General features: G+C 44.2%; 1 protein-coding gene across 3 annotated transcripts in view; it reads left to right on the plus strand.

The window, feature by feature from the left end:
• Positions 1-4,248: 4,248 nt before the first annotated feature.
• OCRL (OCRL inositol polyphosphate-5-phosphatase) overlaps positions 4,249-20,798 on the plus strand; it is a 54,728-nt gene continuing 38,178 nt past the window's right edge. The window contains exons 1-8 of one of the 3 annotated variants that reach the window (XM_043974290.1): positions 4,249-4,557; positions 4,741-4,820; positions 11,379-11,458; positions 15,841-15,888; positions 18,920-19,030; positions 19,444-19,542; positions 20,151-20,271; positions 20,362-20,523. In XM_043974290.1, the coding sequence (XP_043830225.1) occupies positions 4,486-4,557; positions 4,741-4,820; positions 11,379-11,458; positions 15,841-15,888; positions 18,920-19,030; positions 19,444-19,542; positions 20,151-20,271; positions 20,362-20,523 (773 nt within the window). In that variant the 5' untranslated portion in view covers positions 4,249-4,485. The remainder of the gene's footprint in view (positions 4,558-4,740; positions 4,821-11,378; positions 11,459-15,840; positions 15,889-18,919; positions 19,031-19,443; positions 19,543-20,150; positions 20,272-20,361; positions 20,524-20,798) is intronic. The other 2 variants (XM_043974291.1, XM_043974292.1) reach the window with 2 other exon arrangements.

The following is a 20,798-nucleotide window of genomic DNA, read 5'->3' on the forward strand; positions in this document are numbered from 1 at the left end:
TAGACTGTATGTGTTTTTTTTTTTTTTTTTTAGTGAGGCAATTGGGGTTAAGTGACTTGCCCAGGGTCACACAGCTAGTAAGTGTTAAGTGTCTGAGACTGGATTTTGAACTCAGGTACTCCTGACTCCAGGGCCGGTGCTTTATCCACTGCGCCACCTAGCTGCCCCCCCCAATAGACTGTAAATTATTTTTTTTAGTTTCTTTGGTTTTTGCATCACCTAGATTCCCTGCTGTATCTCTGCTTCACCCCCATCCCCCAAGAATTGCAATTCTTTTTTATTTATTTATTTATCTATCTATCTATTTATTTATCTATTTAATTATTCATTCGTTCATTCATCTATCTATCTATCTATTATTTATTTATTTATTGGGTGAGGCAATTGGGGTTAAGTGACTTGCCCAGGGTCACACAGCTAGTAAGTGTTAAGTGTCTGAGGCCGGATTTGAACTCAGGTACTTCTGACTCTAGGGCCAGTGCTCTATCCACTGGGCCACCTAGCTGCCCCTGTAATTCTCTTTAAAGAGTCAACTAAAATAAATAAATAGTCAACTAATCTACGTAAGTCCAACCCTTGTCATACCCACAAACCTTCTCTTTGTCCATCCATGAACCCTTGGACCCAGAATCTGTTTTGACCATTTCCAGGAACAGGGAAATTTCCATTTTTGGACAGCTTGGTCTAATGAGTCATTTAATATTACATTTATGAATCAGTTGATTGGGTTATTAAATAACTATGCAATTAAACATTTGAATGTCTTCTGTGTTCAGTGAGGGATGGTCCACACAAGTTGGGGGCTCTGCCTTTTTATAGTTTACACTATTAAGTTCAAATCTACTCCTGGAACTTCCCATATCTCTCGGCTCCTATTCATATCTTTTCCATAAGCAATCCTGCTCAGATCTCATGTTCCCCTGCCTACTCCTTCCTGCTTGTCACCTTGGTTTGGTGTCTCTGGACATTTGTTAAACCCCAAATTCCCCATAAAATGAAGTAAATACAATACTCCAGACCATTGTAGAAGACAAGTATAGGATATTTTCCTCCTCCCTTTTTCTGGACCCCTGACCTTAGTTTCTGCAGCCCAAGATTTCATTGGTTTCTGGTTTTTACTTTGGTTTGGTTTGGTTGGCTCACACATCTATCTTTTTTTCTTTCTTTCTTTTTTTTTTTTTTTTGGTGAGGCAATTGGGGTTAAGTGACTTGCCTAGGGTCACACAGCTAGTAAGTGTCAAGCGTCTAAGGCTGTACTTGAACTCAGGTCCTCCTGAATCCAGGGCTGGTGCTCTATCCACTGCACCACCTAGCTACCCCTCACACATCTATCTCGTGGTTAAAACTCATAATGAGCTCATAGGCAAAATGCCCATCTTTTCCCCCCTTTTTCCCCAACACAAACACATGTAGCCATGTTTTTTATCCCTGGCCAAGAAATGACAGTTCTTTTTTTTAACCTTTCAAAGTTCACGACTTCACATTTCATTCACCTGACACTTACTAGTTGTGTGACCTTGGGCAAGTCACTTAACTCTCATTGCCCCGCCAAAAAAAATACTTATAAAGAAAGGACCTGAGGCCAATTTTTACCCCTGATAATAGACATATTGTTGCTGTGTGACCCAGAGTAAGCATAGGAGCATAGGACCAACCTATGGCTGGGTGACTATATACATCGAAAAACACAAAGCTGTTATTTGGTTTTTTGCATTGGTAGAATTTCCTATAACAGGTATAATTTGAATAAAAATGAGGGGGGGGCAGGCCTGTGATATTATCATAATAGTGTAAGGATCCCCATATGAAAAACTCCCCCCACTGATCTGAGTATCTGTCTCCCCAATCTGGTAAGCTCCTGGAAGGAAGGAGGGAACTGTTTCTTTTTTTTTTTTTTCACTTAATCGTATTTTATTTTTTCCCAATTACATGCAAAGATAGTTTTCTTTTTCTCTTTTCTTTTTTTTTTTTTGCAGGGCAATGGGGGTTAAGTGACTTGCCCAGGGTCACACAGCTAGTAAGTATCAAGTGTCTGAGGCCGGATTTGAACTCAGGTACTCCTGAATCCAGGGCCGGTGCTTTATCCACTGCGCCACCTAGCCGCCCCCTCTTTTTCTCTTTTCTTTATTTTTCTTTTTAATTTTCAAAGCTAGTTTTCAACATTCATTTTCGTAAGATGAGTTTTCATTTCTTTTACTCCCTTTTTATCAGTCCCAGCTCACTACTATACACACAATAGGCGGTCATAGATTAATTACCTTGGGGCAGCTAGGTGGCGAAGTGGATAGAGCACCAGCCCTGGAGTCAGGAGTACCTGAGTTCAAATTTGACCTCAGACACTTAATGCTTACTAGCTGTGTGAACCTGGGCAAGTCACTTAACCCAAATTGCCTCACTAAAAAACAAACAAACAAACAAACAAACAAACAAAATTACCTTGACATCTCTGCTCTCCAAATTGGGTTCTCTTTGTTTGTTTGTTTTGTCCCCCCCCCCCCGTTTTTAGGGAAGACTCTCTGGTTGCTGTGGGGAGGGAGAAGAGAGAGACCAAGTAGGAGGAAATTTTAGTAATGGGGATATGATGTGGAATAGGGTGGGTTAGTTAGGGGGCAGTAAGAAAGGGGAGAGAAACAATGACTACAGGATTTTTCAGATGGGGATCATCAAGCCCCTTAGTGATTAGAAAAGGGGGAGGGTAAAGATAACCAGAGTTAACATAAGCCTTTAATGTAAACTCAAATTGGGGGGTGGGATAGGGGGATGAATACCTACAGACCTAACTATAATGCAATAAGAATGTGATAAATAAATGCAGCACTGTGTGTGTGTGTGTGTGTGTGAGTGAGTGTGTGTGTGTAAGACGCCCAAGTGTTGTGTGAGCTGGGGGATGGGGGGACTAGATGAAGAGGGAATGATGATTTTTAAAGGATTGGGCAATTTGTTTTTGTTTTTGTTTTGGGGGGGGGTTTCAGGGCAATGAGGGTTAAGTGACTTGCCCAGGGTCACACAGCTAGTAAGTGCCAAGTGTCTGAGGCTGGATTTGAACTCAGGTCTTCCTGAATCCAGGGCCAGGGCTTTATCCACTGTGCCAAGGGATTGGGCAATTTTGAACATTTTACATCTTGACAGAACATTCACTCCAGCATTTTAGAAATTCATTAGCCAGAATCATTAAACTAGGAATATGGCAGAGGGTGGAACTGGTTCTGCCTCCCCACCTCCTCTCAGGCCAGCAGGTGAGCTGCTTCCCATGGATACCCAGGGCCCAAGTGTGAGCCTGAAGTGTTTCTGCTCTCCCACAGGATGAGGTGTCTCTCCACAGTTGCTCAGAGGGCTCAGAGTCCGCTTGCCTTGAGAAATGCCAAGATTTGCTGATTACAGGGCTGCAGGAGGCAGAGAAAAAGAAGTGGGCAGAGAGGTCAGGGTAGCAAGGAAGTAGACCCATTAATGCAGTGTGTGGAGGTGTGTGTGTGGGGTTTTCAAAGGCTTCATTAAACACAGCAGAATCACAGAACTGACCGTCTCACAGTGGAAATGTGCCGATTTAGGGATCTTGGATCCTAGAAATGGAAGAGACCTCAGACCCCGGTCTAATCCACACACCGCCCCCCCCACACACCCACACACTTGATCACACAAGGTTGTAAAATAAACATCAGAGGCAAAATTTCAACCCAGGTGCTCAGCCAACATCGATGAGCCTCTAGGTTTCACGGGATCACCTTCTCTCAAGTCTCTTTTTACAGAGGAGAAAGGTTCATTTAGCACAGCAGTAGCCTGACCCCCTTTTTTTTTTTTTTGGTGGAGGGGGGTTGTATGGGGGGGGACCGGCCCTATGAATTTCATTTGTGTATATGGTGAAGGAACCTGATGAGCTCTTTTCAAACAGCCAGCCTGGCTTAGAGACGTACCCAGGTAGGCACCAGCTGATGAGTGAGCGACCAAGTGTCACCCAGGGTCACCCAGCCAGCTCGGAAGCAGCTGAGCTAGGACAGGAAAGCTCGGCTTTCCAAGTTCTGTGCATGGATCACTGGAAGGGCCCCAGGTTGGAGAGGATGGATGAGCTAGGGCGACCATTGTCGTTTCATTGACAGTCTGTGATCTCAGCAGATGGCCGCTTGGCCGGCTGCCCGGCGGGAGGCGGCGGCGGCCCTGCAGTGGCGGCGTCGGGCCACGCGGGGGCGCCGCAGGCGGAGGGCGGAGGGCGGAGCTGTGCGCTCGCGGAGGCGGCGCTCGCTCCCGCCGCCGCTCACTGGCTCGCGTTCTCGCTCCGGTCGGCTCGAGGCGCCCCTCTCTCAGTCCGAGCGCGGGAGCTCTTCGGGCAGCAGCGCATTTTTTCTCCTAGGCAGGCGAGGCAAAGCGGGCCGGCTGGCGGGCCGTCAGGCAAGCGGAGGCGGGGAGGGGGCCGGTGGCTGGGCCGTCGGCGGGTTTACCCCGTGCGATCGGTGTTCGCAGCCCCCGGCGCCCGCCCGCCCTCCCGCCCGAATGGATCGGCCGGAACGGCTGGAGCGGCTGGAGCGGCTAGAACGGCCCACGATCAGGACGCAGTACTTCACTGTATCCACCTCGGGGAAGGGCGACGAGGGGCGGGGGAGTCGGAGGAGGGGGGCGGGGGAGGGGGAGAGAAGGGCTTCGGGCGCGAACGCCATAGCTATGGCTATGGGGGAGGGGGCGGCGGGGGCCGGGCGGGGCGCTCCTGCCATGGCTTTGAGCTTGGATCCCTTGACTGCCCCCCCTCATACAATCGAGGGTTGGGAGCTGAAGGGCCCCGAACGAGAGGCCTGCCGCCTGACCCTGCTGCGAAGGGGCTCGCAGTTTGAGTAAGTAGCCTCCCGATCAGCCTGGGGGGAGGGGAATCCTCTGGGCCCTGGGTACCCCCCGCGGGCAGGGACTCCGCCAGTGCCAGCCAGCCAGCCGAGGCCACTACCACCGGGCGCGGCGCCCGGGCCCAGGGTGAAGAGCAGTGCCTTCCGAGGGCTAGGCAGGGTGGGGCGGGGCGGGAGGGGGGGAGGAGGATGGGGGGGGGTGGAGAATGGGAGGGAGAGTGGGGAGAATACTGGGGGAAGTCGGGGGGAGCAGGAGGAAAACCTTTTGGGAAGGCCCTTTTCCGAGCCCCTAGGGGTGTGCCCCAAGTAACGACGCCCTCCGTTTTGGCTGTGCCCGAAGTTCAAAGGATTAAGGATTTATTGAGCTGGGAGGGGCTCTATTCCTAAAAATCGCCATTTGAGACTAGAGGCCCGGGCCTCAAACTTTGACCGCAACCCAATCATTTTGCACGAGGAAACTGAGGCCTAGAGACATTAAATGACTAAAATGTCTGAGGCTACATTGGCATCCAAGTTTTCCTGACAAAAAATCCAGAGCTTTTTATTCATGGTTTACACCTTGCAGCCAACCTTATTCTACTGAGAGAATAAGGCCCGGGAAAGGGGAAGGGATCATAAACGTAATAATAATAGTAACAATAAATATAATAATATTAGCTTGTTTGATCTTCACCCGGCGGAAAGTGCTATTATTAGCTTCATTTTACAGATGCAGAAGTGTTTTAGGCAGGATTTGAACTTGTGTCTTCCCGCCTTTGAGCCTCGCCCTGTAGCGCTTTGGCGCTCTATAGCTCTATGTTTACTGCGCCACCTAGCTGCCCAGATCTAGAACTGGAAGGGACCTCCCACAGCCTCTAGATAATCCAACCTTACTCCCCCTCCGTACTTTCCGGAGAAGGAAACTGAGGGATAGAGGGAGGTTGTACTACCGGAAGGCGGAGGAGTAGTAAAGTTGGAGATGAAAGAAGCCTAGAAAAGGTCCAGTTCTTTAATGTTACTGGGCAGAAAAACTGAGGTTAAAAGTAAATGTTGGATGGGGAAGCTAGGTGGCACAGTGAATAGACCACCTGCCCTGAAGTCAGGAGGACCTGAGTTCAAATCCAGCCTCAGACACTTGACACTTACTAGCTGTGTGACCCTGGGCAAGTCACTTAACCCCAATTGCCTCACCAAAAAAAAAAAGTTAATGTTGGGGCAGCTGGGTGCCGCAGTGGATAAAGCACTGGCCCTGGATTCAGGAGGACCTGAGTTCAAATAGGTCCTCAGACACTTGACACTTACTAGCTGTGTGACCCTGGGCAAGTCACTCATTGCACCACCAAAAAAAAAAAAGAAAGAAAAAAGAAATGCCCCTGCCCTGCCACTGATTTACTTGGCCTTGTTACTTCATCCTAGTAGTAATAATAACAAAAAATTACTTTTCTCTATTTCCCCCCTCCCTTTTCTCTTTTGTATGGACTTGAAATGAGTAACATTCCCTCTACCATGGGAAATCAGCCCCACTCTGAATCCGAAATCCTGAGAAAGTTGATCCCTAAGTGACTTACTCAGGATCAGGCAGCTAATATGTCCTAAGAGGGTCTTTGATTGAACCAAGGTCTTTCTGATTCAACTCTGGGCCAGCTCCAAAGGCTTGAACCTTTTCCCATTCCCTTATAATTATTTACAAAGTGTTTCTCTCAAACCCTTGTGAGGTAGGTAGGTAGCACAAATATCCCCATTTTACAAGTTTAGGAAACTGAGGCTTAGGAAGGGACAAGTCACACAATGATAACATCTGGTATTCTTTTAGTGCTTGGAGGTTTACTGATTTTACAGGTAAGGGAAAAAAAAGATTCAAAGAGGGCTATCTCACTTTATCATCATCATAGTATCTGATTTTTTTTTTGTTGCCCTTTAAAGAGTTATTCAAAACAGCCCTATGAGATCAATGGTGCAAGGCATCATTGTTCCCATTCTACAGGTGAGGAAACTGGATCAGAGGGGGAATGTGACTTACCCAAGGTCACAGAGTAAGTGGCAGAACTCAAATCTAAACCCCAGTCTCCTGATGCAGATTTAATATTCTTACCATAATATCATCTCAATCTCCTTGGCTCTCAGGTCCCACCTCAGGACAATGAGAATAATACCTCTCCACCCAGCTTGGGCCTTTTCAGTGTGAATGATGTGGATAAAATGAGTTAATAGCTGTGAAAATGTTTAGGGAAAGCTTAAATAAAAGTGCCTTAGAAATGCTGCGTTATTACTTTTAAGAGACCACACTTTGCCTTCCTTAATTTTGTACCTCTTGGTCCCAATTACAACCATTGATGTGGAAATTTGAAACTTTTAAATTACTACTTCTGATGCCAGAATAATGGCTGCTTTAGACCTTACCACTTTAATAATTTGACCCAGGGTGGTCACATGGCCAGTCTCAGTATCAGAGCTGGGACTCAAGCCCAGGTCTCCTGATCCCCACCCCCCAAGTGGGGACTGATAAACTCTCCCACTAAGTGACTTGGGGGCAAAATACTCTTAATGGCCTTGCACAGCATGCAGTGGGGAGCTTGATAAATTACTGGTGACTGATCAAAAGAATAATCTGGTGAGCTGGCTGTGTGGCTGCCAGCTCTCATCCCATCGCCACCTTCTCTGTACCCAAAATAGCCCTCCTCAGAGTGACCACAGTCATCAGCATTACCTGTGCCAAGGGCCCTAAGTGTCCCCTAGTCAGAATCTTCAGAGAGGAGGTCTCCATGGTGACTGTTAAACAGCACATTCACTCCGAGCTGGCTGACCCTTTGGCAGCCAGGTTCTGCTCATATCATCTCTGGTTACTCCTCTACTAGCTCTGTTTATTTTCTAATCCAGTTGGTGTCCAGTCCTCCTACAGCGGACAGTGCTATCTCTGCTGTCCTTTAGGTCTGTCTGCATCAGGTACCTTCTATGTCTCACCTTGCCAGGCCCATCCAGGTGACCTCATTCTGCACTGTAATTAATCCTCCAGCCTGGCATGGGCTGACCCCCTGCCTAAGGGTAGGCTACTTGTGCTGTAGGGTCTGGTCATTCAATTTCGTTTTGATGGTTATGGGGTACCTTGAAGGGATCTGGGAGCTTGGTTCTTTCCTGTTTCATTCTCATCTGTGTCTTTCAGCAGATAACTCCCCAAAGGATGGCATAACAAACAGTCATTATTTATTTCATCCTAGCTTGGTTGGGCCACCTGGTAGCTTTAACTGAGCCTACAAAAATCTCAACAGGTTCTTGAATTATCAACTAGAACATCCATTTATTCAGTTATTAAAGAATTAACTAAAGAACGTTCTTCATGTTACCCAGTGAGTAAGCTTCTGATTCAGGCTGGACCTCCATATAGGGTGTGCTATCTTGGTGGGATTAATTAATATGGTTCAGGGGCAGCTAGGTTGCTCAGTGGATAGAGCACCGGCCCTGGAGTCAGGAGTACCTGAGTTCAAATCCGGCCTCAGACACTTAACACTTACTAGCTGTGTGACCCTGGGCAAGTCACTTAACCCCAATTGCCTCACTAAAAAAAAAAAAAATTAATATGGTTCAAACTTTCTCAGCTCAACTCTATATTCAGCTTGCCTGTGAGTGACCAGGGCTGAGTGACCTAGCTTAGCCTAGCCAAAGTCACAAGAGATCCGTTTCTACTAGAAAACGATTTCATGATTATTATCTTTACCAAAACCTAGTTGGTTTTACCCAGCCATTTCCTATGTCTTCTCCATGAATAGAACAGTGATAATTGGTCATTTCTATAAAGTACACTGCTTAAATACATGTAGTATTTGATACTTAGAAAGTTCTTTACAGTAGTGCACACATCTCATTTGAATCCTTTGAACAACTCTGTGAGATAGGGAGGATAGGGATTACTGCTCCCTTCAACCTTATTTTCTTGAGAGAAAAAAAAACCCCAAAGGCCTAGGAACGTCAGTGACTTGTCCAAGTGGCCTAACTAGTAAGTGGAGGAGTAAGAACTCAAAAGTCAGGTTCTCTGGTTCTTTTCACTATGCCACACTGTCTCACGTGTTATTCTTGATTCAAATCAACATTATTATCATATTTATGTATTATAATAACATGTATTATGTTGTTCATATTATATTTACATATAACCAATATTATTTGTATGCATATTACAACAATAATGGTATAACAAAAAATTTTTTAAATGGTATAATACCTGTATATATAGCATTATATTATGATTTATAATCTGTTCTCCTACTTACTAGCTGTATTCATTACCCAGCTACTAAAGTAACTCAGAAACTGAATTGGTAAACCAGGTTTGTGTACTGTGACCATGCAGTCAGAGCAATAGGAGCCAAATGGTCTCAAAAGATATTTCCTGTAGGCCATGGTGAATTATTCTAATTCCATTATTGAAAACAACATTTACTTAGTGACCAGATAGTTATGTCTGCAAGTGACTGTGTCTCTTGGACAGTAAACTTGATAAAAACATGATTTTTACTTTCTGGACACCATAAAAACCACATTGTTTATGGTTGTTCTTGGGGGGAGGGGTGCAGCAAGGTGTTACAGTGGATAAAGCACTGGCTCTGGATTCAGGAGGACCTGAATTCAAATCCGGCCTCAGACACTTGACACTAGCTGGGCAAGTCACTTAACACTCATTGCCCTGCAAAAAAAAATAAAATAAAATAATACCCTTCAGTTCAATGGGTTTTCTTAACATTCTATAAATTCCAGAGCTGTAGATTATTTATTTTTCATTGATTGCAGTTTAGGCTGGTTGTCTTATACTATTCACATCGGGAAGCTATTAATCTCACTATTAAACTTTGTCTAACTCTCACTGGTTAAGGAGATGTTTCTAAAAAGCTTTCCTGTAGACTACAAATCCCATCCATGGTGTGCGGGTTCTTGTCTTATGTCGCTTGGGTAAATCAAATTACATTCAGAAGGCTTTCTTGCTAAGCAAGAAAATAGGAAGAGAAATTTGTGGTCATCCCCCCCTGCAAGGATAGTTCTCAAATCCTATATCAGGTCTTCCATAGATTGAGGTGTAGAGCTGACCCTGGACTCACAATATTTTGCTTTGGATGAGCCTACCCAAGGGCTGTCTGAGAGGTGATAGATCCTTTTTTTTGCAGCCACCCCACTACATGAAGATCATTCTTCCAGTGGGTAGAAGTTGTGATTTGTGAGAGTTGGGGAAGAGCCCTCATTGATGAAATCACATCTTGGGAGAATTGCCAATCTAGGTTAGGATCAAAACCTCTTAGCTTATTCTCTGCCAGGAACAAGGCTGGCTTCCCGTTGATCCTTTCTCAGGCAAGCAAAATTTTTGTGTCTTTCAGTCTGTTCTACAACCTCTTGGTTACCCCTGCTCACCGTTATTGCTTCCTCACAACATTCTTTTATCTTTTCCAACTTCTAGTTTCTCCTTTAAAAGAATTATGGCTAGATGGAGGGTTTAGACTCACTTCTAGCTGCCCTGTTTCCTGGGCTGCAGTTTTTACCACCAGGCTATCCTACTGTTTTATGGTAGCCCTTTGAAGTGGTTAACACCGCTTCCCGGCGCTATCCCGATTCCACATTCTTTTAACTCCGAAGTGTCATATTTGAGTAAAGTTAACATAAACCAACAGAGTTCCTCCTTGTCCTTTACTTTTTGCCTAGTTTCTGGTGTCCATCTGGACTTACAAACCTCTCTTCTACTTCCTTCAGAGACCTTCACATTAAGTTTCACATAAGAAGCGTCCCCATATTAGGCAAACTGAATCAAGAAAGGAAAGGCAGAATAAGAATTCTTCCTACACATCTGGCCAGGCAATTTCTTCCCCCTAGAGTATCTTTGTAAAGCTTAACAGATGTTTAAAAAAAATGAAACAAAAAAACTAAAGAAAAGCATAAGACAAAATGGAAAGTTAACCCAGAAAACCAATTTCACTTTTAAATGAGGAGAATTGAATGATTTTAGCAAGTTCTTGAAGGGTGGCTCAAACTAATTGCTTCCTCAAAAGGTCAAGTGACAACAGGTGAAGCCTTGATTGCAGGCCATCCGTTTCATAAGTAGCGTCAACTTTACAGTTCTTGTATCTTGTTCTAGGGGCCTCAGTCCAAACTTCTATGTGGATATATGCATATACCCCACCCAACATCCTCATATTTAATTAAACAAATTACATGGACAGCTGGTCCCATAGGAAAAAATATTATAATCTGCGTCTCAGAGGGATTGGCCAAGCCATGATCTTACTTCAGGCTTTTGTGATCTGGTTATAATGGTTGTTATAACGTGAAATAACAGTGGTTGGGGCAATGTTATGTGGGGTATAGAAGTATAAAACTTGACTTACTAACCTTTCGCTTCCTCATTCATCATGATAATAACATATTAATGGTCACATGATCAGGATAACTTATTACCTCTATGGGGGGGTGAGGCTCAAATGAGGTAATGTATGTAAAGAAGGACGTCACCTTAACCATAAAGATGGGGACTGTTATTTGGCACTTTTAACATTTGTCATTGGTTGCTGCTCTTAGATCCATCTTTCTGTTTCCTAGGTTACTGATCCAGTATCATGAAAAGGAGGTGCCCGAACAAGAATTCATTATTATTAATAGCCGCTTTAAATGTGTACAAGGTACAAGTTTTGATTACTTAGCTAGTTTCCTCATTTTCCCTCTTCAGTCTCATCTGGTATCACATCCACTCAAATCCAATCATAATAAGTGTTGTACAACAGGTGTCCAAAGATGAACCTATAAATCCACCGTTAGCAGGACAGGTGCTTTGAATGATTTGTTCAGGGAAGGTTTTAGGCAGAATGAACCCGACTTCCTTTTCACCTATTTCTTACTTTGTGACCCATTCTTGTTGGCTCATTGTCTAGGTTTAAGAATGTGTATTGTCTGTGGTCAGAGACCAGAGCTTCTCTCCTTGACCTGTCTCTTCATCTCACCTCTCATGAGCTGCCATTTTTACCTCTGCAACATCCCTCACATTTATTCCCTTCTCTCTATTCCCATGGTCACCACCTCAGTACAAGCCCTTGTTACCACCTGGCTGGACCAGGGCAATTTACTTCCAGCAGATTTTTTTCAGGTTCCCCTCCAACTGTCCTTTACAACACAGCTAAACCAATCTTCCTTATGCCAAGATCTGGTCACATCACTCCCATGTGCATAGAGCTTCAGTGGTCTCCTTTTGCCTAATGCGTGAAGGTCAGACTCTTTGGCCTGGCATTCAAGACTTTCCCAGATTTGTCAGTACCCTACCTTTCTAGCCTTAGCTCATGTTACACTCTCCTCCACATACTCTACACTTCAGTCAATCCAAACTACTCTGTCCTATGAACCTGCCCATGCTCTCTCACCTTTATCTACTTTTGCTCACGTTGTTCCTCATGCCTTATCCAAAAATTCCATCTGCCTTATGTAGCATGGTGCCCAGCACACAGCAGACATTAAATAAATGTCTGTTGAATTAAAAGAATGCTGACTGATCCACATGCAAATTGACCCCGTTGCACTCCCTCACCCAAACCATGGGTCTCCCCCCCTGTCTGAAAGCATCAACATTTTATTTATCATTGTGTGAAATTCCAACCCTTTGGGGTTGGGGGGGAAGCCTAGCCTGACCAAAATATCTCAGTCTATAGTCCATACTGTTAAATCTTAATACTGATGAATCACAGGGAAGTGGATTTCAGGGGAAAAGTGTTTGGGCCTCTGCTCTTTTGAATTCCTATCTAGGGATTGAGAACAGACGCTATCTGTTACTTCTTTTCATAGTATGTGCTAATTCTGTAAACCTCAAATTGAATTAAGCTAGGCAGTCGAACAGTTGAGGATGGTTCTACAATGTCTCCTTTGGGCCCACCTGATTTAGCAGGCAGGAAGAAGCTTAGTGTACCAGTCATTGCCTCCAGGGATCTTTTAAGAGAGGCAGGCCTAGAGTAGGTTGCTGACCACTTAGCAGCTTCCTGCAGCACTGCTCTCAGTGTAGCACCAAAAGAGATGGGAGCTATTTGGCTAACCAGATGTTGTTTTAAACCAGTTACTACCTTCATGCCTTGTTGTGTGTTTATCTTGGTAGGTTATATCAGTCTCCCAAGTGTGGCCTGGACTTAGTCTTACATGTAGCCTCTTCCCCTATTTGGCCAAGGGGAAAAGCCAAATGGAGCTCTTAAAGCTTACTCTGCTTCTAGGAAGGCCTCATGTTCCTCCTTCTCCTTCAAAGATCAACCTTTCCCACCCACAGTTTTTCAAATCACAGATTTCAGTGAGAAGAAATGAATTGCAAATTCTTCAGAATCATCTTATTTCAGCATTTCTTCTTGGGGATTTAGAAATGATTATTAGTCTAGTGTGGGGGTTCTTAACCTGGGACCCACAGACCCTCAAGGGATCCTCGGCATAGATTTCGGGGAATCTGTATACTTGGATGGGAAAAAAAATTCACAGCTTTATTTTTTACTAAACTTCAAGTGCATTTTAGCATTTCCTTCCATTATGAAGTTTTTTTTTAATGCATTATTTTGAGAAGGGATTTGTAGGCTTCCCCAGACACACGAAAAGCTCAAGAACCCCAGGTCTTCTGGGACACCAAAAACTTACTTTTATAAGCGGGTATTTTATTTCTTTCATAGCCTTTTGATTTTTCTAATCCATTCTACATTTGAGCATTGCATAGAGCTAAAGGCAGACACTCTATAGTGCTCATATTATTCTTTATTGGGGGGCAATGGGGGTTAAGTGATTTGCTCCAAGGTCACACAGCTAGTAAGTGTCTGAGGCTGGTGTCAAGATAATGGAATGTGATAGATGAGAGTTGGCAGAAACTCAGGAGCCCACCTGAGTGGATCTCTGGCTGGTTTGACTGGATTAGTAGTTGACTAGATTCTAAGCACATCTGGTTGGTACTTGAGAGTACTTAAGAAAGCATGGTTCTCAGAAGCTAAAAAAAATTTGAACTTCTGGCCCAGTCAACCAACCAGCTTGAAGAACCTCCCATTTCTGGGAGGGGACAGGAAGGAAGAAGGAGAACCTGGTCTCTTGTGGTTCCTGATTTTGTGGTGGCAGCAGGGGGACTACACAGAGGAGTTGAGGAAAGATAGGATTGCCAGGGTGTAGGAATTCTGCTCTCAATCTTTCTCTTTCTGTTTTTGAATAAACCCTTAAAAACCTAAACTCGTTTAATCAGTGATTTTAGTCAGTTTCCCCCAAAACTGGGGAACAGATTAGAACCCACATTTAGAATTTTAAATTACACACTAGATTTGAACTCAGGTCCTCCTGACTCTGGGGCCTGTGCTCTATCCATCGTGCCACCTAGCTGCCTTGCTCATTTTAGTTCCTGGTGGGTTTTTTTGATTTTATTGTTTGGGGTTTTTTGGGGGGGGGCGGCAAATTCACGATTGTCTTTAGACCACTCTGTCTGAAACTGGAGAGACTCAGTAGCACTCTTTGTTTACCTCATGGGGAGAGACTAAGTTTAAATGACACAAGGTCCCTGTCCTCATGAAACTCACCTTTTTATCTAGGGAGATAAGGCATCAACCCATAGAAATGAGTGAATGAATAAAGTGTAGGACTTGTGCCTACAAACGATAAAATAGTCTTTTGGGGGGGGCGGGGCTGGGCAATGAGGGTTAAGTGACTTGCCCAGGGTCGCACAGCTAGTAAGTGTCAAGTGTCAGGCTAGATTTGAACTCAGGTACTCCTGAACCCAGGGCCGGTGCTTTATCCACTGTGCCACCTAACTGCCCCAATAAAATAGTCTTGAGAAATAAGAAATAAAGGGCTGTAAGAGTCAGAAAATTGTATGTGCAAAGGGCAAGGACATTACTGAGGAGCAGGAAAGGCTTTGTGGAAGAAGGGACAAGGATGGCCTTTCAAGGCTGGGTGGGAATTCAGTGGGCAAACATGGGAAGAAGTCAAGGTACAGGGAGCACTGGGCAAAGATGCTGAGGCAGGAAAACTCAGGGGGCAGAATAGACCAGTTTGGCTGGTAGCTAGTGTAGCAGAAGGAAGAGATCTAAGATAATGTTGCATAAGTCAGGTGCCACCAGATTGTGGCAGGCCTTGAATACCAGAAATGGGAAATTTTAACTGTACTTATTGGGCAATAGGGAACCACTGAAGGTTTTTTGAAGAGGGGAGGATCAGATGGATGCTTTTGCAAGTGATAAAGTACCACAGCAGAGACAATAACAGGAATAGGCTGTCCTGCCTTAGAGGGACTAAGATGGACCTTACAGTACAGTTAAGGGGATCAGACACAAGGACCCATAGCTCTAATACATGGTAGTATTCACACACATGTATCTGAAAGACCTAGGGCCATGAAGCCAAATTGAGGAAAGCGAGGCAGAAACAAGCAGCTACCATATTTCCAAGGCAGGCCAGAGTCCAAAGGAATTGGACAGTAAGCAGCCAGAACCAAAGAAGAGCCCTGATCCTCTAGAAGGGGCCAGTAACTGACTGGCTGCCTCCTGAGTGTGTGTGGCTCTGAGGTCACAGGTGCTAGACATAGCCAGAAGGCAGTAGTAGAAACCTTCAGATACATGGTACTCCTAAGTGGCTTGGATCCGTAGGAAGGCCTGTGTTAGGATAGTAATTTCTGGCCTTCTGAGGTCCCTTATTTTAACCTTTAGTCTCTATATTAGAAAACATCTGAAGAACTAGTGTATTAAATCTGGTTATTTGATTAAGGGGAATTAAAATTTTCATCATTTGAATTTATACTGGTATTATTTCCTCTACTGTATGAACTTGTACTCTAGGAGTTTGCCTTGTTTTAAAAATTCCCTTTGATTATCTGTTCAATTAATTTTTCTCTCAGTTGATCTTTGTGCAGTCTCAGAGTATCTTCCCAAATGGTCAAAGGTTTTCTGAATGACTTTCGAGACCTAAAAGTGATTATTGAAGACAGAAGACAGGAGTGTTTTTTGAGTTGGGTTTGTAATTCTTTTGATGTTTTCAAATTGTTTTTTTCCTTTTACTAATTCACTCTTTTTCCTAGAAGCAGAAGAAACATTACTGATTGATTTATCAGCCATAGCAGCTAACAGTGAGTATTTTCTCTAATAGAATAAATCTGGGCAAATAAACAATAAATATTCACTTAATTGAGCATTTAGAAGGCAGGGGAGGGAAAGGCAGTATATTCCCTCTAGCCTCTTAGTCTCTGTTCTCCCATGTTTTTAAGGCAACTGTACAAATTAACACCATATCAAATGTAAAAGAAATCATGTGGCAAGCTAGAATTTTAGTCAGAATGGAAAACAGGCAGTTCCTTGAAATGCCCTCAGGCTACCAGCGCTTGTTGCCTTGAGCCAAATCACTAACTTTGTTCTGTGTGTGTATTCCACCTTCTCTCACCCCTGGGTTTTTTTTTTCCCCTTGACTTATTAGTAGATAATTCTATTTTCCTTTCTTTATATTGTCTTTGGGAACTACAAAGGCATTGAAATTCTTGTCTGGGGTGCCCCTTGCCTCACCTTTTTTTTTAAGCTCCCCCCCCTCCCTAGGAAGGTCAGGGGGAGCCATCTCTTTGCTTTCCTTTGGACTCTTCAAGAATACATTCCTCTTTGACTTCCTCTTCAGTGTTTACCATTTTTCATTGTAATGTGTTATGGGAAAGGGGAAAGCCAACATTTTGGAGGTTGCTGTGGGCCGGCAGATCTGACCACTGAATTGGAATCAAAGAGACTGGTTATTCTTCCTAATCTCAACGGAGGGCTGTGTGACATTGTGCTAAAGGAAATGGGTCATATACATGGTTTTGTTTAGACTCGGTTCTAGCCTGAAGTAGTGTCAGCATCTAATGGTTTGGGTAGCCACAGCTTCCGGAGGCCCCTGGCAGTTCCTGATATTAAAATTCTCTTTGGCACTTTGGCGTAGTGTTGCTGCTCTTCCTATCTTCCTAATCCTACAAGACTGAGTTAAATAAACCCCAGCTGCTGGCCCCCCTTTGTAGATGTCCAAGGGAGAACATAACCTACCCATGTGTTCTTCTGCTTAAAAAAAGAAAAGGGAAAAAGATGGAAATAGAACAAAGGCAGGAATAGCCCTAATCTCTGGCCACAGCAGCAACAGCTGACCTCTCTGTCAAAATGAGCTACTGATGGTAGGTTCTGTTCCTGGTGAGAAAGGAGGTAGCTGATCTGTATCTGAAAAGTCAAACTAAGCAGCATTTATCAAAAAATGGGCTTTATTGCATCCTCTCCTATAGTATAGAAATCAGTCATGTGTTGGCACATATATTGGCAGTGTAGAGGACTGGACTGGGGGGAAATTTAGCAAGAATCATTCTTGCATTACAGGAAAACCTAGAGGAAAGCCAGTTTTCACTTTGATCTCTGGCTTAAACATTGCCTTCCCATCAGGGCACATAGAGTTTGTTGCAAGTAAGTAAATAGCTGAGCCTTTGGGCCCGTCTGTTGTATCTTGGGTCAACTAGTGCTCCTGACTTGACTCTTTCAGGGGGTTCACCATCATATGGATTTTGGGAGACATTTGCCTGCTGTGAAACTCTTTCTCCTGTTCTAAGTTACTGGAGGATTGAGGAGAACACTTTTGTTATCAGCAACTGATTAACTTAAATGAGAGAGAATTAATTTCTTTGAAAGAAGCTGTCTGTAGCATGGTTTTAGGTTGGAACTCTTCCATATTCTCGCCTTCAAAACCCAAGGGTTGGCCTAGATCTCTGGGTTCTTTTTCAGCCTCAGGTTTCTAGGATTTTCTGGAAGAAAAAAAAGTCACACAATCTATAGTAGTGGTTTAGAGATCACTGGAAAGGGCTTCTGTTCATCCTGGGCCTCTTGAATCCCCCCAGGGTATTGGGAGTAGTCTCAGAACCCATTAGAAACTTCCTTTGGTTCCTGCTTTGGGGTCTCTTTGGTATTGATTGGTGCCACAGGAATGCCTGGCATGCAACTGAAGTCCTCTGTCCAGATCCTCTTGTCAGGGGGGATATATGGGGCTCTCTGCAGGGTCTAGGGCCCTAAATTTAGAAGCTTTCAATCAGTTTTGCCAAAATATCTTTAAGGGGGTTGAGGAGAATGTTCTTATTTAAAATCTCCTATCACCCGGTCTTATGCTTGTTGACATTTTTCATAAAGATTCTCTAGGAAATGGGTGAGATTGGGCTCAGTTGAGACCCAGAGGACTTTTATTCTTTGCCTCTAGGCTGGTTCTGATTGCCCCCTTGCCTTGGTCCCCACCCCTAGCCCTTTTCTCTCTCTCTTGCTTTTTTTTTTTTTGGGGGGGTGAGGCAATGAGGGTTAAGTGACTTACCTAGGGTCACACAGCTAATAAGTGTCAAATGTCTGAGGCTGGATTTGAACTCAGGTACTCCTGACTCCAGGGCCAGTGCTCTATCCACTGTGCCACCTAGCTGCCCGTCCCTTTCTGTTTCTTAATCTGCCTAAGTGCTTGAGGCTGTGTAATGTAGTGGAAAGAACCTTGCCTTTACAATTAAGAAAACCTAAGTTTAGATCTTTTCTCAGATCATTGACTAGCTTCCTGACCAAGAGCCAAGTCATTTAACTTCTGTATGCCTTGGTTTCCTCATCTTATTTGAGACAGCTAGGTAGTGAGTGAGAGAACAGTAGGCCTGGAGTGAAGAAGATCTCTGAGTTCAAATTTGGCTTCAGATACTGTGACCCTGGGCAAGTCACTTAAACCTCTGTTTGCCTCCATTTCCCCATCTGTAAAATAGGGGTGATGATGATAATACTTCCCAGGGTTGTTGTAATATTTGTAAAAACACTTAGCACAATGCCTGACACACAGTAAATAAACACTATGGAGATGTTAGCTATTATCATGATCAGCATCTATAAGATAGGGGAAATAATGCCTGTAAATACCCCCTTCTGAGGATTATTGTGAGGGTCAAATGAGATAGTACTTATAAAGGGATTTGCAAACCTTGAGGTATATTCTGTGCCTGTCAGCTATTAATGATTTTGATCAGTGTTCTGTATTCTTTGTGATCTATATTCTCCCATTTGCAAAAACAAGAAAAAAACAAAATTCAGCATTAAGTTCGTGATCAACCAGTCCTGTTCCCTAACCCACTGTTTGCCTCTTTGCAGCTCCCTGCAAAGTCCGACTCCAGTATGACGGCTCTGGAGAGCGTTTCTTTGAAATCCCTGATGAGGATCGGTGCCTGACTTTTCTCTCAGACATCTTTGCTGCTCAGGATGGTAAATTGAAACTTGGAGTGTGGTAGTGGTGGTAGTTTTTAATCTCTGGGTAGAAGTAGATTTCTTCCATGTTGACACAGTAGAGTTTACCAAGACCATTGAACAGGGGCCTCCCCACTTCAGCCTATAGAGGCCAGTTCTTTTCTAAGTGGACTTGGGAGGCATGGTTTGGGGATGAGTGGTCAAATCTGGAGCTTCCTTGGGAGGCAGAACTGTCACTGCTTATCATAGGCCTACTTACTTTATAGTCAATTTGGCTGGGGTTGGCCCCAGGGCCATCAGCATTGGTCTCCAGGGGAAATGATGTGTTTCTAACTGTTTAGAGCCCCAAGCAAATAACCTTTTATCTTTGTAATTTCTACTCCATATTGGGTGGCCAGTTTTTCATGTTTATTTTCTCTCTTTCTCTCTAGCTTATAAACCTACTTTACTTCCTGATTTAAAGGAGTCTACCAGCTGGTATCAGACATTAGAAACTCCGGAGAAATCTCCCAGTGACTCTGACACTTCAGGTACTGAAGAGACATCTCTTTCCATGGCTGCTGATCATTGTGGTCATGAGGTTTTTATCTGGGCAGTGACGTGAATAAATAGCAGTGTTGGGATGCTTTGCCCAGGGGCCCAGTCTCCCTTAGTCTGCTCCAGCTCCCCAGCGTTCCTTCTAACCTTTCCTGTAATGGATGGTATCTCTTCAGGCTCCAGGTTAATGTGTCTCTACTTCTGCTTAGTATATCCATCCTTCCTGATGTGTTTGCCCCCCAGACTTCCAAGATAGTGCTCTTTTTCCACTCTCCCTCATATCTTCTTTTTTTTTTTTTTTTTGGCGGGGCAATGGGGGTTAACTGACTTGCCCAGGGTCACACAGCTAGTAAGTGTCAAGTGTCTGAGGCTGGATTTGAACTCAGGTACTCCTGCATCAAGGGCCGGTGCTTTATCCACTGTGCCATCTAGCTGTGCCCCGCCCCCGTATCTTCTTAGTCTGAAAGCGCTCAAATTTTTGGTCCTACCCTGATTTACCTGGAAGTTCTCTCTTTTTTCCTTTAACCTTGTCAGCTCTTCACTTTTTTAGGAGAGGGGGCAAAACCTCCCTGACAACTTGGAGTATTTCTTGCATTTTCAGGAGTGCTTGGATTTGAAGATAATTTCACTGAAATGAGTTTGGAGAAGAAAAGAAATATACACAATAAGCAGATGAGGACCCGTCGGGAGCCCCCACCACCCCCCGGCCACATAAGCAAATCGTAAGTCCTGTCCGAGAAACACCTAAATCCTAAGTGAGAGACTTCAACTCCATGAGACTTGTGGTTTTGATTCCCTTATTCCCTTGCCAGGTTTTTGCGTGAAAAGGAAGGTGTGGGCAAAGACCAGCCTAAAGTAACCAACACCATGCGGAAGCTCTTTGTACCCACCTCCCAGTCTGGGCAGCGAGAGGGACTCATCAGACACATCCTGGCCAAGCGAGAGAAAGAATACGTTAATATTCAGAATTTCAGGTTAGCATGCCTTCCTTTGCCTTACCCAAAGGAAAGAAGTATGGATGTATCATGCATGTAAGGCATGCCCTTTGACATTTGGGTTGCCAACTTTAAACCTTCCTGAATAACTCAGAGAATGGAAAGGGGCATCTGATCATCTCCCTTGCCTCCCAGTTGGTTAAAAGCCAAGACAGATAGTTGTGGTCTCTGCAACCATCTGGAGAGATTCCACAACCTCCCTTAGAATTTCTAATCACCAGTAAATTGCCAAATTTTAATCGCCAAAACATAGG

This window comes from Dromiciops gliroides, chromosome X (assembly GCF_019393635.1).
Source record: "Dromiciops gliroides isolate mDroGli1 chromosome X, mDroGli1.pri, whole genome shotgun sequence".
NCBI classification, from domain to species: Eukaryota; Metazoa; Chordata; class Mammalia; order Microbiotheria; family Microbiotheriidae; genus Dromiciops; species Dromiciops gliroides.